The 25,012-nt window shown below is 40.3% G+C and overlaps 1 protein-coding gene across 1 annotated transcript in view; it reads left to right on the forward strand.

Moving 5' to 3' along the window:
• Positions 1-438: 438 nt before the first annotated feature.
• GALNT2 (polypeptide N-acetylgalactosaminyltransferase 2) overlaps positions 439-25,012 on the forward strand; it is a 100,941-nt gene continuing 76,367 nt past the window's right edge. Inside the window, exon 1 of the mRNA XM_050893655.1 lies at positions 439-570. Coding sequence (XP_050749612.1) covers positions 439-570 — 132 coding nt within the window. The remainder of the gene's footprint in view (positions 571-25,012) is intronic.

Here is a 25,012-nt window from a genome sequence, read left to right on the forward strand (position 1 = left end):
GTCGGCCGCGAGGCGCGGCGCGCGGCTCCCGCCTCACGGGGCGGCCGCAGCGCGCGCCCCTGGGGCAGGCGCTGGGGAGACCTGCGGCCGCCGGCAGGGAGGGGCCGGAGGGGCCGGCCGCGGGACGGGCGGGCGGGGTCGGGGCGGGGCGGGGCGCGCCGGTGCGCGCCCTGCCGCCGCGGGGGGCGCGCAGCCCTCGGCCCGCGAGGCAGGGGGCGGCGGCCCGGCCGGCGGCCCGGCGTGCTGCAACCATGGCGACGCCGGTAGTCCCGCCCCGCCCCGCCCCGCCCCCGCGGGGCCGAGCGGCGCGGGATTGGTCGGGGGGCGGGCGTTCGCCCTCTGCCCCCTGACCCTGCGCGGCGGCGGCGGCGGCAGGAGCGGAGGCGGCGGCTGCTGCTGGCCGTTTCGTGGTGGCCTGGCGGCGGCGCGGGAGGGAGGATGCGGCGCAGGTCTCGGCTGCTGCTCTGCTTCGCCTTCCTCTGGGTGCTGGGCATCGCCTACTACATGTACTCGGGCGGCAGCGCCGCGCTGGCCGGCGGCGGCGGCGGCGCCGCCGGCGGCGGGAGGAAGGTGAGAGCCCAGCCCGGAGCCCTGCGCGGGGCGGGAGGGGAAGGTGCGCCCGCTCTGTGTCCCGGCGGGGGAGCGGCTCGGGCCGGGCTGGGGGCGGCGCTGCCGGGTCCTCGGGGTGGGGGTAGGGGCGGCGGGGGAATCTCCTCAGCCCCGCGGGGCGGGGGGGGCGCTCGCTTTCAGGCGGGGTGAAACTCCCCCGGGCTTCTCCTTTCCGCCCCCCCCGTCCGTCCGTCCGTCCGTCCTTCTTCCCGTCCGCCCTTCCCCACCCCGTTTCCCGGAGGCAGATGGCTTCTTTGTGGACTTCAGACCGGTTTCAGTCTCGTCACGTCGCTCCCTATCCAACTGCGGCCGGCCACGTCCCGGGCCGGGGGAAGTTGGTGTGGGAGGGGAGAGCGGGGCGGGCGGGGGGGGGAGCCGGGGCTGCGCGCCGGGGCGGGGGGGCCCCGCCTCGGCTCCGCTCCGCTCCCCTCCCGGCAGTGAACGTCTGCCCCTTCCTACCTTCCCACGCCGGCACCGGAGTCGTTTGGGCTCGTGTTCCCACTTAAAGAATACGCGAGGATCCGAGCTGCAAATGCATTTTCCCCTTTCTTTTCCCTCTTGGATGCACAGCGATTTCCTTTCTCCTTAGCGCTACGCCTAAAAGATACCGTTTTCTGTTCGGTTTTGCAATATTTCAGGAAATAGCTGGATTTGTCACATTTCATGTCTGTGGTGTGGAAGGTCTGTCTCTTCCTTTTTTTTACGGCTCAGTTACTAATGTTCAAGAAGTTGTCTGTTGACAGTACAGGAGTAATTTTTCGTTATTCTGTCCATCAACTTATTAAGTAAATTTTTCAATGTGTTGTATCACTGTATTGCTGTTTCATTGATCAGGAAAGTAGCTGGATGTCATAATTCACGTTTGTGTCAATCAAAACAGGTTTTTGTGGCGTGATGTGGCAAGTGGCAGATTTATCCACTAACTCTGTTTAGAAAAATTAATTATGAATAAGTGCTTTTTTTTTTTTGTGGGCTTTTTTCCCCCAAAGACTAGCAAAGCCAAGAGCTTTTAGAAACTGTTGTTGAAGCCTTTATATTTTGGAATAGGAAAGGTGAAAAAGCATCTCATAATTGTGTCATTTTTCAAAAAAACCCAAACAAACCCAGAAATGGGAAGAGGGCAAGTGAGCGAAGTGCACCACAGTTAAGTAGTGTTATTTGCTAATAAATGGCAGTTTCCTGTTAAATGAAAAGTAGTGTTTCTTAGGTCTAGCAACATAAAAAGATTCCTCTTCTTATATGTTGCTTTGATGCATTTCGGTTCATCAGTGCATGTATTCCTGGTAAAAATCTGCTGATGACTGATTCCCATGGCAGGTTGTGGAAGCAAATACTTGCATGATTACTTATGTGAGCAAGGGTCTAGAGAATGAGTTGCTGCTCGTTGATAATTGGCTCTTGGTTCTGATGTGTCCTGTTTTATTTTCTCCCCGTAGCTTAGGAATGTGTTCAACAGCAACTTTTGATGTAATATATTAAAGTAAGTGTTAAGTGTGTATTGCTAAATACAAGCTCTTGGTCCTTCAAAGTAGATACAGTAGCAGAAATAGATCAAGCATGTGATAAAAAAGTAAGGCAGTAGCCTAAAGCCTTTCTTGAAGAACCACCAGAGTGTATTTAGAAAGTAAAAGCAATCTTACGCTGCTGCTGATGTATAATGGGATAAAGAAAAGCTATCAAGGCAAATATATCTGCAGATACGGAAATATGTTTTTAACTCTTATGGTGTGTTTCATTTGGAGTTTCCAGACAGATTTGCAACTCTGTTCAATTCATTTTTACTGCTGGGAAAACTGCAGTGTGGGGATAGTGATTTGCCCAAGGTCACCTAGAAGACTAGATGAGAATAAAATAGAGAAGAAACCAGTTTTTCTGAGTATGAGTCTGGTATTTAATCTACTAGAACCTGCTACTGTTTATTATTGATATTAGCAGGAGTTTTTATTATGGTTTTAAGAGGCCTATGATCCTGCTACTTGCTTTGGTAGTATAATTTGTTATCATTCTGCACAAAATTTAGTAAACCTTACTGGTCTGGGTAATTGGGAGAGTTTAGTAAAGATCATTTAAAGAAAATGAGACATTTCATAGGCCTGAGCTGAAGCTCAGTCCTAGGTTTAAACGTGAAAGTTTAAAGTAAAGCTGTGGTAAGGAAGAAAGTAGGTACTGTGACCACAAGAAACAAGTGGGGAAATTAACAATTATGTGTGGATTGGTGATTTAGGATTCTATTTTCTGTCAGTGAAGCATAAAATTTAATCCTGGGCCTCAGTGTAGGTTAGCAAATGTAAGTAGAGGAAGATGTGCCTAATGTAATAGCTTTTGAATCTCAATAAAAGGCTTATTAACTTAGTGTCAGACCCTGGTGTAAAGCAAAAACACAAACTGTCTTAAACTCACGAACAGAAACCCTGCTGTAGTAAATTTCTTGGTGTGTATGACTTCATGTAGTCCTTATTACTTGCCCACTATTTCAATATAATGGAAACAGAGTTGCTTACAGAAGAACATCACTTTTAATAAATTGAAGTCTCTGCCGTGTTCAGTCTATAAAATTACAAAAGCTGGGAAGGGACAGTTCTTCATTTGTGTAAGTAATTTGCATGTTAATTACAGATCTGGTTATACAAACAGAGTGGTTTTTTTCCATAAGGATGATTTTTTTTCCATATACAGACCTAGTGTGTTATCCAGACATACTGGACTTGTTTGGTACAGCAGCCAGTCCCGTGATGTGATGAACACCACCAATTCCCGTTCTCTTCAGTAGAGTTGAAGGTGTTTGCCCTTTGCCAGGATTGCACATGAGTAAGAGAAAAAAAGTGATCCCCCCCCCCCCCCCCCCCCCTTGCTTATTAGAGTAGTGTCAGAGTTAATGTAAGCTTCTACTTATTTTGTTTCTCCATTTACAACCTTTCTAATGAGATCTATGAAGCTATTTGGATGTTGCAGTGGGCAGTACAGCCTGGCCTAAGTTTTTGGCCCCTGGCAACAGTGGTGGAATCCACAGCCCTGCGTGCAGTGCTCTGGCCTGGTAGGAGCTGAGCAGGCGTGAAAGGGTCTAAAGCACACAAAGTAGAAGCTGTCTCATTAGTAAATGTGTAAATAATAACAACAACAACAACAAAAAAGGTGCAATGCTTCTCATTCTGGACCTAGGCATAAAAACTGTAGTAGAAAGAAATGACGTCTTCCATGTCTGGAATTTAGGGTGGGGACAACCTTCTTTCTTTTTTTTTTTTTTTTTTTCCCCTTGAAAAGAAGAAAAGGGTAAAGTCGAAGCCTTTCATTCAAAATGTGTGGGGTTTTTTTCTTCCCCCTCCAGTGAATCTCCAATTAAAATGATTGTAAGCATGAGAGCGCCATGGGTTCAGTTCAGTCCTTTTCCAGCCAGGTCACTGGGTTGTAGATTGGAAAGAGTGAGTCTGATTCACTTGTTCAAAGTTTAGAGAAACAGTTCCCAAAACAGAGGCTGTGACACAGAAGAAAGCAAGTTGCAAGCCCAACAGTTGTGAGACTGAGAAAAATGTGGGCTACTTTTATGCTCACTTGATGTGTTTTATATTAAAAAGCCTTTGGAGTGGAGACTGGAACTTCCCTTCTTTTCGTGGTTCATGCTCTGTGTTTCAGACTTGCACAAAATGGAGCAGCTTCTGCAAGATGGTTAGAAAGCTAATCATACCCTCCCAAGCCAAAGTCATCCTGATGATGTGATCCCCTCCTAAGACTGGTGTGAATTTGAATTTGTGTATCTGTCACACAGGTTTTGAGTTCTTTAACCACTAAGTTCTTGCACAACAGAGTGACTGGATTGGGGGGGGGCAGAAAATCCAGCCAAAAATCCCAGCTGTTTTCTAAAGAACTTACTCTTCTAGGCATTAAGAAAGTAGCCCCATGTAATTGAGCCCTTCAGGCAGGACAGAGGAATGTCTGCATCTTGTTGAAAGCACCAAATGCTTCACTGCTGCCAAGAGTGAAATCCTCCTAGGCATACCCTGAAGAAGACCTGTAGGCAGAAAGGGGATTTACTGTTGAAAGCTAAGGCATCAAGAGAGGCCTGCTAGGTTAAGCCGCAGCTGAGCCAAGGTTTGGAGCCTTATGGATTTAGGTGCCAGAGAACTGACAAGCTTTTGCTTTTGTTGCTGTGTAGAGAATGTCAGTTGTTTTTAAGTTGGACCTCTGTCAGCTCCCACCCCATCTTTGCTATCTAGAGGAGGAGGCTAAAAGCAATCTTTCAGTAATGAGAGAGAGAGAACTTTTGCCAGTGCTTCTTAAAATTAGAAACATCTTTTTCATCAACTGCCCCCCCCTCAAACCCTCAACCCCCGAAAACCAAACAAAAAACCAAACCCCAACAAAACCAAACCCACAAACCACCTTGAACTAGAAGCTTGTTACTCTCTTGGCTCACCAGATTTACTGGGTGTAATGGAACGAATTGGAGAAATCTAATTTATGGTTAGTTGAGCCACAAGGAGGCAGGCTTCTCCTGCAGAACTGGTTACTACCCTGTACACAGTGCTATTTTTCCTTTCCATATTCTGGTTTTGGGTTGGCTTTTTTTTTATTTTGGAGCAGGCTTTTGATAGGTGGCTGTGCCATGGAGCTAGCTGAGATGAAATAAATTCAAAGGTAAAAGGTGATGCTTTGTCTTGAGTATGTGACTGATTAAAAGTGACTTGATCGCTTTGGGGAAAGCAGGGGAAAAGAAGCAAGCTTTGTAAGTTCTTATTCTACAAGGATAAAACTTTAGAATACCTCCTTTCAGCATACACAAAGCTTTCTTTTCCTCTCTTTCCTCCTTTTTTGGGACCCCTGAACTATTTCAGTTACTGTTAATTGAGGCTCTTATTGCCATTATACATAATGACATACATAGGAGAGCAAGAGTGCTACATATACTACAGATTTAGTGTACCTAAGTTTCTTTTTGAAGGTTTCAGTAGGGGGAAAAAGGAAATGTGTTTTAACTTCAGGTGTATTAACCTGTTTTTGTCAGAGGATGAAACTGCGGAGTGTAACTCCTTTTGACTGTTTCTCTCAAGGTGCGTGAAGGCGATAGAGCTTCTTTTTGGAAGGGGGTTAAAAGTAACCTCTCCAGTTCTGTTGTTTTCTTTCACCTGAGGAAGGCATTGCCTGTTTTAATTGCTAAATACTAAGTTTAGTTTGCCGCATCATTTTTAAATGTAACGTCAGTCCCTTATATGATGTGACATTGGATGTGATTTTTTGATATCTTGATCTTTAGACAAGTGAAGATATCAAAGGTTAAAAAAGTGAAATTATCTTGTGTCCTTTCTGTGGCATTCACTTCCTAGAAGGTGCAAGGAGATAGAAGAGGATGTTCGTCAGTATAACAGGTAACAGTTTCTGCTAATAGATGTTTTTATTCTATACAGTTCTGTAATAAATGGGAAAGAAATTAAATGCCCAGACACTTCAATAATAAAGCTGTCCTCCTCTCACTAGAACGTAAAAATGAGTCTCTGAAGTTTGTCATACACGTATGTTTTCTTAATCTAACATATGTCACTTGACAAAATGACTGTCTTGGGAATTCAGTAATTTTTGTGGATTACTTCATAAAATTTAACTTTGAGTGCGATGAAAAGACAGTCAAATGCAAATTTTGTGCAGTCTGTTTAGGTCTGTGGTCATATTGGGCTCTTCCCTTTATCCCCTCTACTGTTTGAAATGCTTCGGTGGGTTTTTTTCCTGTTGATATGGAGGGGCAATGAGAAATTAATTCTTCGCTAGAAGACTGTGTTGTCCCTCACAACCTGCCAGATTAGAAACTGATGACTCTGGCTTTGGTACAGATGCTATCGCTCTTGGATTACTGATAGCTATTTTGTTTCATAAATGAAGTAGAGCAGGGCTTTAGTGATGGCAGAAGGGGTTGGGGAAACAAGAATGACTTCTTCAGTAGTTTCATACGAAGCAGGGTAGTTAACCAGCTTTTCCCCTAGGTTTTCCGTTTCATGTGGGTATTGTAGTAGTTTGCTGCGCTTCTCTGTGTTATTCCGTTGCTGCTATGGTTTGCTGCTTACTGTGATCTCTGTGTACAAAGTTTGTAAGTTGTAGTGATGTCCTTTGACAGATACAGTTTAAAATTTTAGTGCACTAATGAAGCCTGCCATGTACCTTACCTGTTCTGTCTTGTCAGTCTTCTGTTTTGAGGTGTATTGCAAATTGTATTGCCAGTTGTTCTTTCTGTGTGTTCTAGATCCTTCCAAAAATACAACATGAAAAGTGATATAATAGCACTTTTTTCTAATTTAGAAAAGGCACAATATTACTTCATATGAAGTAAAAGAATATTAAATATCCATCTCAGTGGTGATTACCTAAATGAAGTTGTCATCACTTGGTCTTTAGACCAACCTAGAAAAACAAAATATAAACCATTTAAACACGTGTTAGAGACCTTCAATCTCGGTCTTCAAAATTACATGATAATTCCATGTTTTTTTCCTTAGAAATCCTGATTTTTTTTTTTCCCTCTTTTGTCTTGTCTGTTCTTTTGGTCCTTTTCGATTTACAATGTTATGTGGTATCATCATATAGATGATGGTAGGTCAAATGAGAGATGTGGTATTGTCTGCTGGAAAGCTGCTCACAATGATACTCTACTACAGAACAGAAGAGACACCTTTATATTGGTACTGAGTGTCACAAGACAGTAACCCTTGTTGCATGCCTAGAAACTGTTTAAAAATAATGATTGCAGCAGTCTAGAAAATGTTTTTGGTTGGCTTTTTGGTAACTACATATAATTTATAAATTTAATATACAGTACTTTTGGTTAAGTTAAATCTGTTTGAAAAGAAAGCATTAGGACACAGCTGATCCTGTGAAACTCAGGTGATGACTGTAAGCTGCTCAAATGAAGTTAATGCAAATGATAAATATAAACTTGTGTTTTTGTTTAAGTTGGTTTGGTCCACTTAAATCTTTTCTTAAATAACCTACTCTTGATAGTAGTTTAGCTATAGCGGTACAAATCAATGTATAACCAGGTGTTGTACAAACAGTTTTTCAACTCCCTGGCCATTGATAACTTGTTACAAAATCTGATTTTTATTAGGACTTACTGGAGGAGCTGTGTATTGCTAATATGTTGGCAATGCCATGTGTTGGCAATACATTTGCATTCTAATAATGAATCTGCAGGAAGCAGTGAGACATTTGCATTTTTTTTTTTCAGGAATATGGGGCTGAATGTCATTGCCCGGATATATCAGGATAGTGTGGAAACAGAATATCAGCGTGGGCGTTACAGAAGGAAATACTAAGCAGGTTGTTTTATTGCCATCAAGTAATGCAAAGTGGTGGTATCTTAAGCTATATTAATTTTAAAACCTGGGTGCATTCTTTCATGCTGCTTGTTTTGAAATTAGTAGGTGCTCATCTTCTCTTCTGCTTTTTCCTTTGATGTAAGCTTTCGAAGGAATAAGGGATGGATTGAGGAGGGAAGATTGAAAGAAAAGTTAAATGTCCACATCAAAATGTTCATTTTTTCATTTCGGAATTTAAAGGCATAGCATAAGATAGTCTAGATAACACTAGAAACTGAACCATTTCATGTTCCCTCTGGGTCTGTAAGGGTCTTTCACAGAAAGCTTCATATGGTAGACCTCTCCTGCTAAGTGGAAGTGAAGATACTTAAATGTGTAGTGGTTTGGTTTTTTTTTCTCCATTATTTGGAGAATGAATTATTTTGGAACCTGTATGTACTCGGTATGCATCAGTAACATGCTTACCTGTCATTCTCTAAGTGTTCATTTGCCGAGTAATCTTACCATGAATGAAGCAGTCCTGGACTATTTATTGTGTCCTGTGGCAGTTGTTAATGATCAAGAAAGTGGAAAAAATAAGCATCTGTTTTCTTTTTATAAGCTGTGACTGATACATCCTTTGTTGGAATATAGTGTGTTTTAAACTTCCATTGTGGCTTTAAGATAGACCTTTTGTTGTTTTTTTTTCTTGGTGTGTATCGACTTGCATGTTAAAGTTGTTTTTCTTCTGAGAAAACAAAGTATCTTATTTATATGATAGTCTTTCAGTGTAGCCTGTGCAAATTACTATCAACACTTTTTTTTTTTCCCCAGTTGCCTTCTCATCTGTCTAAACTGTTTATTTTCCCCACTATCCCTTTTTTGTACACTGGTTTTGTTAATTGCCCAGGGTACCTTTATTGTCATTTGAACAAGTTAAAATATGCTAGTTCAAATAGCTCCACCACCTGACAGAGCACATCTGTGTAAAGGGACTATCCAGGCAGATGTTAGTTTTGAGCTCTGCTTATAAAATTCAAATAGGAAAGGAATGAGATAGTAAAAGAACAGAAAGTCTGTATTTTAGAACATTCCATACATCCCTAAAACCTGCTATGTAGTGCACATCAAAGGCAATGATTTGGATTTGTCGTCTTCATAACTATGGTCTCTTATGGAAAAAAAGAGCCTATTTGAAAACATTGCAGGTTCAGTTGTTAAATAACTTTTCTGAAGCTGTGAAATTGTCATAAAACCTGGGCGCTTTTTTAAGGAAAGCAAAGAATAACTAGAGATTCTGCTGAGTTCAGGCATTAGCAAAGTGCAATAGACTGACTGTACGAAGTAACAGATCTCCTTGAAACAAAAAGACTTTAGCCAAGGAAAGATTAGACAAAGAATTGGCACTGAGTTAATGCTATTGTGTACAAATTCTCAAAGAGCTATGACTTGATGAGGAGAAAATGTTTTCTCCTTGTATGAAGTTCCAAATGTTTAGCCACCCTGGAAATAATCAGCACAGCTGAAATTAGTTTTGGTTACTAAAATAAATTTGCTTTAGCTGGCCTGTTGGTTTAAGGATGGTCAATAAATATATGAGTGTATATATGGATATATGCTTTAGTGGGATGAAATGTTAAGGTTTTTAGATAGCTTGGCTTTTCTTTTTCTTGCTTCTCTTAAGTGAAATGGAAAAGTCTGTTCACTCATACACTTAGGTTCTCTTAAGACTTTGGTAAGGAAAAGGAAAATTTCCTTCTCGTTAGTTACTTCATGTGGTAGCAAACTGCTACTGACTAATGGTGGGCCAGCCTATATACTTACAGGTCGTTGTTCAACTATTGGGAAACGTCCCTATCACAAAACCACTATTGTGGTAGGCGGACCTACCAAAAATGTGGGGGTGATTGAATTACAGTATATATCTGCTGGAGCGTTTTGCAAAATTACGGTTGTGTATGTTGTCCAGACAGCGTTATGGGTGGTGGCATGTCTCCTGGTACAGTGGAATGCACCAGTCCTCCTGGTTACCGCAGCAGACCATCTATCAACAGCAACCTTGCTCATTTTCTCCTGCGTTATCTATTTGGAGCAAATAGGGGGTGTTCTTTAGTTCTCTGACTTGTGCTCTCACAACACAATGTGTTGCTTTGCCAGCAGCCACTGACATGAAAATGTGCTGTGTCTTTTAGCCTCAACAAGTGGAGAACCTACTATTCTACCATGTGGAATAGTTATTACCCATGTACACTATGTTAGTGAATACTTTTTAAAGTTTTAATTAAGGAAATGTTCCTTTTCGTTCCACTGACACAGCATCTAGCTTTCTTTCGGTGTTGTCTGTAGGTGCTGATGGTGAACAGTAATTGTAGCAAGTGCCATAAGGACCCCATGAGAGAGCTGGAGCTTGACTCTGTTACTTGGTGCACTTTTAAGAACCATGCTTAATACCTCTTAAACTGATAGAATGTCTATCAAAGACAATGCCCCCACCCCATTTGCTAAGCTGTGTTCTTTCTGTTAATAAGCACAACTTAAGAACTTGCAGGTCTTGATAGTTAAATAAAAAGCCATTTGGAGTCTGAAGAAGTATTTCAGCTAAAAGGAGTGGGCAGTGGCCTAGCAAGCAGCAGCACTTCTTTGCATCCTCAGATTTCATACTTGAAGTTAATGTGCAAAAAGTGAAGGGGGAGAGACTTGGCTTCTTTGTACAGCAAAAAGTGTGCTTGAACATTTTTTGAGGAAACTTTTTTCTTTTATGTTTCTATAAAGAAAAAAAAGTGCAAGTGTTGTTTAGCCTAGTAGATTCTTAGTGAAGATTGAACTGAGGGGAAGATTGTTGATATCACCACTGAGGTATCACAAGAGTTAGAAATATGTTAGGACAAAACTTATGCTTATCAGAGGAGAAAAAATTTTTGAAGGACTTGTCCGCAGTGACTGTCAGGTTTGAGAGACTTGGTAAGGATGCCGTACACCTCGTTAAGGTGCAATTGTTCAATTATTCCCAATACTTTCTGAATATTCTCTAGCAAAAATAAGCAAGAGATTAATCTGGATGTTCACTTTAACCTAAACCTAAAGTACCTGGCTTTATGCACAGCAAAAGCTATTTGCTTAAAAGATCCATTTCAGTTACCTACTGAGATAACTAATGCGGATCATGGTGGTGTTCTAGGAAAAATACTTCTTATATCCTGGGAACAATAGCTAGAAAATCAAGATGATAAAATCAGTCTGCAGTCGTTTAATGTTCTCTCTCATGTGTGCTTGCAGTCCCAAGAGCCAGAAACTTAGATAAAAACTGGTTTTGTACACGTGGATGGTCTTGGAATGTAACTTTTTTTAATTTTTTTTTTATTTTTTTATTTTGTCATTATTGTTCCTTAATGGTTGCAAATGTTTCAAATTTGGCCATGATTGTGATATGCCAAAGTAGTTGTGTGTGTGGTTTTGGGTTTTGGTTTTTTTTTGGGTTTTTTTTTTTGTTTTTTTTTTTTTTTTTTTAAGTTAAGCATGTAGAGAATATTTTTGACAATTTCAAGTAGTACATTTGCTAGGTTGTCTGTGTATAAGTAATCCTTTTCTTGATAAACTTGGCTGTTGTAAACACTGGCTGACAGTATTGGAAAGTCTGTTGAAAAGATACCACCGCTTGTTCAGGACACATTGTAGCACTGTCTGGAGTCCTGGTTCTATTGTGCAAAAGATTGAATGGTCTTAACAGGTTATTTCTACACCATGAACTTAGAAAAGGGCTTCTTCCTAGTAGGATTTAGATATCTATGTGTGAATGTTAGCTGTGGTCTTGCAGTAGAAATTCCTATGTGGTCATCTCTTGGTGTGGCCTTTCACTCAAAACCAAACCTTTTTGTCCACGTGTATCTCAACAAGCTATATTAGATAATTGGCTTTTATGGATTAAAACTCAGTAATTGAATGGACTTTAAGAAATGATAATGTCCCAAGTTATACATCATATGGAAAAGATAGCTCACGCTTTTCAGTCTTCAGCATTGAAGTGTGATGGGACCTCATGCTGCTAAGCTTACTAGAATGTGGGTCTGGATCTGATACAGTGGTCGAGCTATGCAGTGAACCACATCTAGTGTCTCATCTTAGTGTCGTTGGTGTTGACCACTTCTGAAACCTCCAGTTCACGCATGTTCTGTTTTGTTTAGAATTGTGATATTCTGATGTTTATTTCGAAGAGTAGTTACAGCTCAGATGCAGGCAACAGTTTGGAAATATCATGGCATTTGTTTAGATTAACTGTGATTGTGGCTGTCATCTCACGATGTTGTTATCCCAGTTACTGAGGAAAAGTTTCTGGTGACAGATCTGGATAAGTACGCAAGAAAATTGATGTAAAAACTCTTTTTTTTCTACTTGCTGAATGTTATGTATCCTGTAATGATTTTTTTTTTTTTTTTTACTTACAGAAATGTACTTGGTGTTCCAAAAGATGTATTTAAAAAAAAAAAAAAGGCAGTTTAGGGATGTTGGTCCATGAGTCTTGCAGTATAGGAGTACTTTGGATGTTACTTCCTTTGAATACTTTACAATGCCTGAACTGATTGCTCTTCAACTGTAAACTACTTCAAAGATTTTTTTTTTTTTTTTAAGGGAACTGCTGCCCGAGTGATTTGGTAAAGTCTTGTGAAGACTTCTAAAACTATGTTAAGAAACACTGGTTTTAGTTCACCCAGTTTGTGATGAAAGCCAGTTCATAATAATGAATAAGCAAGGTGTTGGATGTTAGTGGGTGTATGTACTTGATAGTTTTCCAAGACGTTATCTTCTTTTTTTAAAAGATGTGAAGAGTAGAACTTAAGGAGAAACCCTCTACTTAAGATGGCAATTTCTGTTAAAATAATCCATTGAAGCACTGAAATTATGGCAATTCTTCAAGACTCTAAGCACTTGTTTATGTATGCAAAACAGCTAATAAGTGTCTGCAGTTTGCTTCGATTATTAATACTTACCTGTTTGTGTTACATACAATCTTATTTTGAGTTTATCCCTAATTCCCCTCAGCTATATGACTGTGTCACTTTCCTCTTGTCCTGTCATAATAACTTGTCAGAACATCATGGCACATGGTGGATTTTTTTTTTAAACATAATTTCTTAGGTAAGGCAGGTTTTTAGGTAGAGGTTCTATTTTATTATACAAGTGAGGATAGATGTAAAACTGGTTTTGGCAAAGTGTGTGTGTGATTTTTGGGTTTTGTGTCTTTTTTTTTTTAAAAAAACTAAAGGCCTTTTTGTAGATACTGATACTTTGTTTGCTGCTGTTTCTCGTACAATATTTGAACAAGTCTGACTTTCTTCTTTTTGCCTAAAAGTGTGAACTTTGCCGTGATGCAGCTTGCAATCTGCAGTTTCGAGTGAGTTGAAGACATTTGTCTGCTTTTGTCTTCTGTAGGTTAACGTGCTCCTTTTCCTGGAGGGAGCTGATAGGGAGGGAGCGTTAAATAATCAGTCCAGAAAACATACTTTCACATGAGCATCTTATCAGTATAATTAAAAAGACTTTTTTCTAGCTTTTTGTGATCAGCTAGTGCTTGCGGGTATCAGTTTTCTAGCTCTGAATTTGTTTAGCTGGCTCTTTTGTCAGCTGAAGGAAGAAGAGTTGCCAGTGGGAGAGTGTTTTTGGAAGTATGTCAGTATAACTGTTCTTCTGGCAACTGCACGATGTTTTCATTTAGACTGTTCTCATGCTCTTACTGGCAGTAGGCTGTAGCAGCTGGGATGCCAGCATGTTTGCTTTCTTGTGACATGGTTTAGTCTTCTTTTTCAGGCTTATCAGTTTAAGACAATAATTTTGTAGTAATTTTTTTTTTTCCTGTATTTGAATGGCCTTTTGCCATTATACAAGTAGTGAAGAAAATGGCAATGAAATGATAGGAAGTGCTAGTACTGGCTTCCCTTCTGGTTTTGGAAGTTACAGTGGTTATTGCATGCCTGAATGCTATTTTTTGCCCATAGTTCAATGATCAAGCAGTCGATTCTCTTCTTCCCTCTCTTTCTGAATTCTGGATTTTGCCAGGAAACAAAGCTTTTCCCAGCTCTGCCAGTAACCAGCAGTGCTTGCCAGTTAATGCAATGATATTAGAATGGATAGAACTACTGTTGAGATGGGAATTGTCCCAATTGTACTGTTTGAATAGGTGGATAACACGGTATGGGCTGTATTTCTACTGTTCCTTTGAGTGCTAGCATGCCTAAGTATGTGGTCTTAATTTGTCCACATTAACTTTGAGATTAATCCCCTAAATACTTTAGCCAAGAGTATTCTTGTTTGCTGTTGAAGAAAATGGTAATTACTGGCTCATGTCCAGTAAAAACGTAGATGCCTTTTAACATTTTATAGTGGGAGTAATTATTCCCTGCCATGATATTAGTAATCACAGTTTTTATGCTTACTTATACTAGTATAATCTATCTCACATGTAGCACCATGTAGTTTTTCAACTGTTAACTTGATTCTGCCTGTTTTTTCTGGAAGCGCGGTTCTAGCTCTTATGCCCATTCCGATAATAGAGGTGACTTGTAACATACACTGCCCTCTTACTCCTTTGAGGATTGAAGATGTACAGCAGAAGTTGTATTAGTTCTATTTGCCCAGTTTCTGTGCTGTGCTCTTGGGTTTGTATTTGAATCTCTAGTGGCTGTACTCTTTATATCTTAGTTGAAAAAAAGTACTGTGTAAATAAATTGCATGTTCTCTTTTCCCTGCAAGTACAAAAAGCTGCTGATATTGACATGACAGTATTCCTGCCATGGAATAAAGAATGTATGGTGAATACTTCTTGGGAAATCTGCTATCTAACCAGGAGCTTATAAAGAGAAAGTTAGATGTTCACTTGATTATTTTCCATTAACTACAACTTTTATGATCCTAGATTTAAGCATTAAATAGTTGCATACTGGTAGAATACAAAAAAAAGAGCTCAGTGTTTCTGTTTCAGTAACTTAAATTAGGAACTGGCTGCTTCTGTTTCTGATGCCCAAAACCAGTGTTTCCGTAGAGGAAGAAGGGCTGCAAGAATCTAGTAATTTTAATAGTATCTGGCACACACCAACAAACATTTTACTTGTGTTCTGCAACAGAAAAGGAAAGGTAATGATATAGGCTGCTACTTTGTTTTAAAAGGCATAGTATCTGTTGTACATAATTTTCGTCAGTCACCAACAAAGCATCCTGTGTAAGAAAAGGAAGAAACGGGGTGAAGATAAGCTGTAGGTCAAAAAGCAAAGAAAGATATGCTAAAGAAGTGTAGCCTTTTATTTCCCTTTTCTCTATCTCAGAAAATCATCACAAGCCCTAAGAGAACAAATGTGGTTTTCACTAATCTTACCATTAGTATAAAAAGCTGCCTGTATTACCTGGTCTCTGCATGAAAGCCAAATCCAGTTGAACTGAAGGAAATCTGGGGAGAATACCGTGCTGCAGGTGTGGTTTTGGTTGATGCTCATCTGTACTAATGGCAACAATGTATAATTTTAGTTATCCTATTAAATTCACTTAGCTTTGAGGTTTACAAAACAATAAATAGTCTCTGTGCTAAGAATACCAATGCAGTTTTAGACTGAGCTGTTCAGTATACTTGTAGACAAAAACAATTATTTCCCATTAAGAGCAAATATGAGTGGAAAGCTAGTCTCTTCATGTTTATGTTTTGTTGTTTGGGCTGTTGTATCCCTCTACTTGACCATTTGGTCGCTGCTTGACAACTAGACTGATTTATTTCTTTTTCAGTCATGTTTGGATTTTAATGAGGGGGGCAATTGAGTTTTTTCGTAGACTGTGTCAGCTGCCTTCAGATTTGCATTAGCAGAGAAGGAGGTTTCTAGAAACAGAAACCACATCCGTCATGATACTACAGTGTCTCTTTTGGCAGCTATCAAGTATGGTGTATATAGAGAGAAATTAAATATGTGGTGTAGAGGTGTACAAAACTGAGAAAAAAGATATGACACAGTCATGGTGCTTCATCCTAGGATGCCAAGTGATTTGGATTGTACCCACTTTTGGTGGGTACGTTTCAAAAAACTTTCAAGTCACAGTAATCTATAAAAATCTGAGTTTTGTGTAGCCACAAACCACGCTTCAAAAAGTTGCTGGAAAGATTCAGCTGGGTGGGAGAACCTGCAAGCAAAGTTACAGCTCGAACTGTGGCAAAACTAAGGTACTGAAAATCTTCTAAGAGAAAGGTCAGTTTACTGTGTAACCATCACTGTGACTCCAACCATTGAAATTCTGTGTTTAGGTTATCTTCAAAGCTAGAATACATGTCTGAAAGCTAAAATGAAGCTGCTTTTTTCTATTGATGGCTGTTTGGGAATTCACAGTAACTTTTGGCAGGTAGTGAATTAGGTTCTGGTGAGCATGGGATGCACATGGCTCCCACCGCGTTCAGTGCCTCTCCGTGGTACAAAACAGTTGGCTTTGAACTTGTTTTTCAGTCTTCCTTTCTTGGGCCGTCACTCCTGCTAGTAAGTGGCACTGGCGCTAGAAATGTCAATGCCTATCTTAATGTTGCACGACTTCAGCTTATTTCAAAATTGATCAGAAGGTGTTTTGAGAGATCTGCAATTATGAAAGGGAGGTGAAATTGCCAATTAATTTTTTCCTGTGGTTGGGTATCTACAAATTTTAACTTGTTTGCTATTTTACGATGTGGTTTTCAAACTCTACTTCAATGGTAGGCTTGGGCTGTTCATTGAGAGAAGCTGTATATTTCACAACAACGTTCATTTGCCAAGGCTCTGTTTTGCAGCTGCCTTCTTAGAGAGGCACTAATTCTGAATGTGTTGCATGTTCAGCATCCCTCTCCGTCCACCTTTGTTACTTAAAACCTGTCTTATCACGTTGCTGTAAAAGAAATTGGAATGGAGGTTTCTAGTACTGCAACAAGAAATAACAAGCACCATTTTTCCAAAATATTTTTTCCATTTGATGTAAGCATGCTATTTTACTTTATAAACTGTCTGCATTGAGTGCAAGTGGAAAGTATTATGTCTTATAAATAAAAGCTAATTTAATCTGCTTGTGATATTTTTGCCATTGTACTGTTTACAATCTTTAAGACGACTTAAATATGTTGGAGCTTGTTTCTTTTTGAGGATGGCAAAATGTGTCTGATTCCCTCTTTCACATCACCGTTTAGTCTGTACTACAGTTTAAAGCAACAGGGGTGTCAGCCTTCAGCCTTCTGCGTAAGGCTGCAGACCAACACTTATTTTCTACATCTTGGGTTACTATACAGTTGTAGTTGAACATGTTTTCCAAACCAGAGAAGTGCTGACCTGAAATGTCACAGAGATAAGGATATTGTAATAATTTCCTCTATAAAGGACTGATGAAGTAGAGTAAAAATCCATGTGGACAGGTCATTTGTACTTTATTTTTCTCTATAGGAGGAAATGTACTGTTACTGAACTGTCTCATGGCATGATAGTATGACCGTATGGTCATGATTAATGCATAAGTATACTTAAATAAAAATTTGACAGTCCTTTCTTTTTTCCCTTCTTGCTCTCCTCATTGTGTAGTGTTAACTAATAGGAATGAGATCGTAATATACACAATTATTTTCCTCCTTGAGAGTTACAGAAAGTGATAACCTTTGGGAGACCAAGTAGCTCCTGGGAGTCCTTGAAGAAGCGTGTTGTTCTTTATAACAAAGTCTTTCTTCTGTAGAGCCTGAACAGCATCTTCCACGTACAGTTGTCATAATAAAAAAAAAATCTTGGTGCATAACCAATGCTTGAAATTCAAGTAAGGTTTAGTAGGCTTTTTTTGAATCATTATATAAAGTAGTACAGAGGCTACCAAACTTACAAGTTAAAATTAATGTTCATTTTCAAGATGATACTGAAAAAAATCAGTTCCGTGTTCAGAGGGTTAGTTCATTGCTCCACCAAGGACCATAGTCAGCTCTGCTGCAGGAAGAGAGCTTTGATTTGGTTTATAGAGATCACTGAGTAGGTTCTCCTTCTGTGCTGACTGGCTTTCTTGGCATCTGGTAACTGTATTGTCCCTCTGATTTTTCTCTGTTTTCTCCCTTCCAGCTGATACTTGACAGCTGCAAATAAGTAGCCATGTAGTTCCTGTCCTCACAAATAGTTTTTTCTGAGTATCTTCCTACAAAGTTATGCTATTTTGTTGTTCCAGGTTTTAAAGAATTTGGCTGCCAGTAGGCTTATACTGGATTATCTGTTTTACAGTAGTGCTTTTTCTGATGCAAGCCATACATGTAGGCACTGACTTAAAAGAAAATAGAGTTCTTGCCTGTTGAGTTCTTTTGGCCACCAGTGCAGACCAGTACCCTTTGGGGAGGAAATGATGTAAAATATTGTCATAAAACAAGAATAATTTTTTTCCCCTCTTGCTCCCCTCCTCAAATTAGTGTGAAAGGAGGAGGTTCAGAAACAAAGAAAAACAACATGGTGGTTTTCCTGCTGGAGGGAAAGGGTGACACAATGCTGTGCTGATGGTAACCAGAGCCTGAAGAATATAATGATCTTACAAAAAAAGCAATTCTTCAGAGTGAGAGTATGTGTGTTGGGTAGTGGGAGGGTGGATGGCAAATCTTCAGTTTACTATGTCAGGCAATTTGATGTTTCAAACTGAACTTAGGTATGAATTTATGTCAAAGATTTTGAATGAAGGTTAACTTAAAGATGGCTTCACAAGGACATTTTGAAAAACAGTTTCTGCCAGATCTGAATTTGTTGTCGTTGTGGGCTTTCTTTTTCCAAAGAAATCTGCTCTACTAGCAGTCTTGGAGTCTGTCTGTGTGGCATGGCATATCTCCAAAGGCTTGGGAACTTGTTTTTGAAGAGTGGTGATGTAGCTATTTCTTTATTCTAGTTGCATACAAAATCAACCATCTTTGTTCTGCTCATTCTAATATATTCATTCCATAAAATAGATATAACCCTCAGTGTTTTTCCTTGAAGCTTCCCTTGCCTTTGTGACATTTTCAGTTGCTTGACTTGAAGAACTGGTTTTCAAACCCAGGAGTTTGTATTTGCTGAGAGGCATATAAAACTTACCATTTCTGCTTTTCACAGCTGAGATTGTCCATAGCAGGTACGGACGACAAGAGTACAGTATGTGAACTGCAGAGAAATATGCTCTGTTGGTGCAGATTGTCAACACAGACGTATGGGTAGAAATTACCACAATGCAGAAACCCCCTCAAATTCAGCCTCTGATGCTGAAGCTCTATGTCAACAGCTAGATTCAGAAGCTGAAACATTACTTGGTTATTATAAGTAGTTGAGAGCGGCTTCTGGATTTTAAAATCTTATTTTAACATCTTTGACTGTAAGCTATGCATTTGTTGTACTTCTGTTCAGTGAAGCCAGTATAAGCATTTGTCTGATGTCAAGAAAAAAGCAATCCGCTCAGTGGCTTTTTTCTTTTTGAACAGCAACACACAGGAATTCTTGCCTGCCTTTGCTCCCTCTACCCATATGACTGCTCTTAAGGGTTTTTGTCAATCTGGTGTGGTTTTCCAGTGGGAAGGTAAAATTTTTCGAGCAATCTTTCTTTCCCATTGCCATAATAGTAGTGTTGCCATACTCTTGAGTAGCTCGTTTTCTGATCAGAAAGCAAGTCTTACGAAGTACTGCATGGGCACTTATCTGTTAAATGGGTGAATAAGTGGTCTCAATTTGTGCTTAAAGCAAATAAACTGACATAATTATTTTGTTAAGAGCCAAATTTTAAATGTGCCCAATTCACTGTAATTACTGATTGACTAGTTCAGTAATTGGCCACTTCTGCAGAAGGTGCATCTGATAGCCTCAGACTGCTGGTGGAATGGTCCTTGTCTTGAAGTCTTGGGAAATGGGACACTAATTGTCAAGCTGCCACAGACTCCAAAGGCAATCATTCTGGAAAAAATGTTTCTAAAACCAAAGCTCTCTAATTCTGCACGAACTTTAATGGAAGTTTTTTATAAAGGGAAAAAAGCAGCTTTTCCTTGCCCTATTTCAGAATTTAATTTCTCAGGAAATGCATGTACTGAGGGGAGTGGAATTCTTATGTTAAACACAGTATTGGTCCTCCTGTGTTTAATAAACTACTCTTTTTGATAGTTTTAACTGTTGTTAAGTTTTTGAAGAATGTGCTTGGAAGAGCTGATTAATTGTTCACAACTGTTATGAGACTGAGAGTTTTTACTATATTTAAATTTCTCTTTACTCAATATTGTCCTTTAAGTAGGTGAGAACAGCTGTTTCTGAGGACAGGATATGTCTGAATGAAGTTTTTCTTTTGAGTGTCCCTATCCAGCTGCCAGTATTGTTATTCCCCCACACCTCCTTCCTCTCTTATTTGAGGTAGATTGAACTGATTTCTCTCTAACAGATTTTTAGCTATAAATCCCTGTGGCTTTTCCTGTGGAGGAGGGAGAACATAAGGAGAAGAAAGAGTCTGAAGGGGGGTGTTACTGAATTCAAAGGGAAGTCTGGTGTTGGACTCTAGATAACTTTCCCAGTATGTCTTGCTCAGACAACTGTGCATGACAGAGTATGTTTTACAAGCAGCTATGAAATTCTCTTCTTTGGGAGGTGGGAGAGGCTGCATGGTTGCAGATATTATTAGCACAATAGTAGTATTGTGGTTTCAGCTGGGATAGAGTTAATTTTCTTCTTAGTAGCTGGTACAGTGCTGTGTTTTGGATTTAGTGTGAGAATGATGTTGATAACACACTGATGTTTTAGTTGTTGCTAAGTAGCCCTTATCTTAAGTCAAGGATTTTTCAGTTTCCCATGCTCTGCCAGCAAGCAGGTGTGCAAGAAGCTGGGAGGGAGCACAGCCAGGGCAGCTGACCCGAACTAGCCAAAAGGATATTCCATACCATGGAACGTCATGCCCAGTATATAAAGTAGGGGGAGTTGGCTGGGAGGGGCGGATGGCTGCTGGGGCATTGGTCAGAGGGTGGTGAGCAATTGCATTGTGCATCATGTGTCTTTTCTTGGGTTTTCTCTTTTTTGTTATATTCCTTTTCATTACAATTATTAATATTATATTATGATTATTATTCTTAGTTAGTAGTGTATTTTATTTTACTTTAGTTATTAAACTGTTCTTATCTCAACCCATGAGTTTTACCTTTTTTCCTCCTCCCCGCCCCACTGGGAGGGGGAAGCAGCTGTGTGGTGCTTAGTTGTTGGCTGGGGTTAAACCATGACATAGTATTTTTTTTTTTTTTTAAATCCAAGTAGTGAATTTCAAAATTCAAGGGCTGAATCTGTCAACTAATACTGAAGCTATTTCAGTATCTTTAAAAGTATAATGACTTTCCTCTGGGGCAATCTAGATTTCCATTTCCTCCCTGCTTTAGGGGTATGCAGCATGATCGGTAGCATCTTGTACCTCATGTTTTAGTCTGTCTGGTTAGACTCCAAAGAGCAAGCCTATGAACAACTTCATAAACCCTGCGATTTTGTATTATGTTGGAAGCTCTTTTGCTTTGACTCTAAAAAGGCAAGTAGTGAAGAAGAAAGCCTCCCAGCCAGGCATACAATACCCTTTCTTCTTTGGTTTTGCTGTATTGTACAGTAATAAGCATAGCCTATAAAAAGCATTCTGTTATTTTCTTAGCTCCTACTTGCTGTGAAGATCCTTCTTCTAGTAATGTGGTAATTTTCCATTCTCATATCTATGCTGGGGTACGGATAGACTCTGAACTCCCTCTCCTCATAGCTGCAAATGCCCTAGTGAGTGCCATTGAGAAACACTGTTGTACATGGAAATAAGTCAAAATAATTGCTGTTGCTTGCAAGTTTGGCTGTGTTTTCTGCGAGATTTTATTGTCAAAAGGACTGTGGAGTGAATCCATGACTACAGTAGAGTGCAAGCCCACAGGACTGCTGCAGCAGACATAGCTAGTGCCTTGGAAACGCAACAGCATGTCTGTATTGCAATGGAGATTAGACCTGCTCTTCCTGCTTACGAATGACTGAGTACTGTCCGCCTGGGCTCTCTAAGGTGAGTGGAATACATTTTGCTGTTCTCCACCATATTAGGGCGGATTACAATAAGGTTTTTGGGATGTGGCTTACGCTGTCAGGAAGATTTGACTCTCTAGTCCATGATAAAAGACTGCATTTGCATGAGAGTATTGTAGAAAAAATACTTAGCAGCACAGGGTAGAAAGGAGATTCTGGAAGCAGCAAGGATGTTTGAGGGCTATTCATTTTCAAGTCAAGCAAATGACTATAGCTCTTCATTCAGCTGTGCTCAGTGTGGTGGGTTAACCTTGGCTGGCCATGAGGTGCCTACCGAGCTGCTCTATCACTCCCCCTCCTCGACAGGATGGGGGAGAAAATACGATGAAAAGCTTGTGGGTTGAGATAAGGACAGGAAGATCACTCAACAGTTACTGTCATTGGCAAAACAGACTCAACTTAGGGAAACTAATTTAATTTATTGCCAGTTAATAACAGAGTAGGATAGTGAGAAGTTAAAACAAAAACTAAAACCACTTTCCCCTATCCCTCTCTTCTTCTCTGGCTCAACTTCACTCCCGACTCTTCTACCTCCTCCCTTTCTTTTGTCATATACGAGTACTGTAAAACTCAGTTGTTTTTTAATTTTCTGCTTGTCCAGCTCTTAAGTGAGTAGAAACTCATGACATAATTTAAAAATGTGGAAAGGTAGTAAGGCAAGAGAGTAGTCAACAGTTCCGGTGCACAGTTCATATACACATTTACAGTGTAGTAAAATGTGCAAGCTTGTCTTGAACACAGGAACTATGACTGGGGATAAGGGGCTTCTGTATCATTAATAGCATGACCGTGGATCTCTGACAACTTTGTACGTTTTCATTGCAGATGGTATTGGCACATGCGTTGAAAGATGTGGATTGCTGAATGAAACAGCAGTGGTAATCAGAGCAGTAAGTGTGTGTGTGGAAAAAAGTGTGTGGAAAATCTAAACAGATATGTTCACTCTTACATTTTTGAGGAAATAAAAGTGCACAGGATAGCACCATTGATACAAAATAGTTATTAGTGTTGCTAGAGGTCCAGTAAGCATGTGTGTGATGCCTGTCATGTAATAACTGGGCTGTTAGACAACTGCAAGAGAATGTGGTAAGTGGCTATGTCTCTACCTTGCCGCACTGTTAAAGTTTGGTTGCCTTACAGCATGTGTCACTAACACTTCTGTAGTTTTCTAAGAGTTCTGAGCCAGTGCCCTTTATTTTTGTCTATAAATTCTGGTAAGGCAATGCATTGTTTGGAAGCAAAGCAATAGTGACAAGGAAACAATTTTCTGTTTACCTTGTGACTGTCAGTCTAACTAAAAACAGTGTAGCTCAGGTGTGAGCTGACTGCTCTGGGCTTTTGCAGGAACCCTCTTTTAATCAGCTTATTAATGTTAATAGGTTTATGTGATCTCAATTACTGTGTATCAATACTCAGCAAGAACAGATAGTTTAGCGGGCAGTACTACTGGGCTAGTAAAAGAGATTTTGCTAGACCCAGCTGTTCTGCAACCCATAAAGCAAAGAGGGAGGAAAGCAGAGTTGGGGAAGGGAGCAGGAAAGAAGCTCAAAAAAACCAGTTAGGGTTGAAGAAGGGCAGAAGAAGAAAATATGAAAGGACATATACTGAAGGGCAACACAGCACAGTAGGAATAGTTGCTCTGCTTTAGGAGAAAAGAGTTGGCAGAGGACAGGGAGTGGGCACTGTAGAGCTGAAGGAGCAGATGGGTCTTAGCAAAAAGAGGGTAGATCACAGAATGAATTTAAGCATGTTATTTTTGATCTTGTGCCTTTAAAGTGGCAGTGGGTAGACCAAACACCTGTTCTTTATCATCACTTTTTAGGAAATGTAAATAAGCCTAAATGTTAATTAACTTCTAAAACTTCACCTTAGCTTACTTCTAAAATATTTGCTGGTGTGTTTGCTCTGTACACAGATGGCGTATTTTGAGGAAAAACGAGGGCTTTGTGAAAATAACTCCCCCTAACCCTGACAACCTACTATAATATAGGACAAGTTTTTAGGAGTTAGTTAACTTAGGAACCAATTAACTGATTTTGGTATTGGTATGTATGTAGGACTGATATAAGCTGTTGGTTGGGTGCATCTCTGTTGATCTGTGTGGTGAAGAGAGGCTGTTTGCTATGTTCCGTTGTGGTTCTAGGACTTCATATCCACTTTGCATTTCTCCTGTCAGGAAAGTTTGCATTAGCTGTCAGTCCTTGGAGTGCACTGTGCTTGCATAGAGGAAAAACTGTTGGAGGATCTTGCATCTTTGTTAAAAGTAGGGAGCTACAGGGAGAGTCCTGGGGTAGAACTTCAGCTTTGGTTTCACCAGGAGGGGGGATGCTTTGAGCATGCTTGGGCTGTGCCTTAATAAATGCTGCAAAACTCCAGATATAGACACAATGCAAACTTGCACCAAGGAGTACCCCTTTGGCATGCTAAATCACTATTGTAGATGCAGCTGGTGTGAGCCACATCTATTACTTCACTGTTAATGTTTTCAACCAGCTCTAATCTGCTTACTGAATGCTTAATTTATAGAATCAGAGAATCATTTAGGTTGGAAAAGACCTTTAAGATCATAGAGTCCAACCGTAAACCTAACACTGCCAAGTCCACCACTAAACCATGTCCCTAAGCACCACATCTACATGTCTTTTAAATACTTCCAGGGATGGTGACTCAACCACTTCCCTGGGCAGCCTGTTCCAATGCTGGATAACCCTTTTGGTGAAGAAATTTTTCTTAACATCCAATCTAAACCTCCCGTGGTGCAACTTGAGGCCATTTCCTCTTGTCCTATCACTTGTTGCTTGGGAGAAGAGACTGACACCCACCTCACTACAACCTCATTTTGTGTAGTTGTAGAGAGCAATTAGGTCTTTTCTCCAGGCTAAACAACCCCAGTTCCCTCAGCTGCTCCTCATAAGGCTTGTGCTCTTCACCAGCTTTGTTGCCCTTCTTTGGACATATTCCAGCACCTCAATGTCTTTCTTGTAGTGAGGGGCCCAAAACTGAGCACAGTATTCAAAGTGTGGCCTCACCAGTGCCAAGTACAGGGGGACGATCACTTCCCTAGTCCTGCTGGCCATGCTATTTATGATACAA

Source organism: Gymnogyps californianus, chromosome 3 (assembly GCF_018139145.2).
Source record: "Gymnogyps californianus isolate 813 chromosome 3, ASM1813914v2, whole genome shotgun sequence".
NCBI classification, from domain to species: domain Eukaryota; kingdom Metazoa; phylum Chordata; class Aves; order Accipitriformes; family Cathartidae; genus Gymnogyps; species Gymnogyps californianus.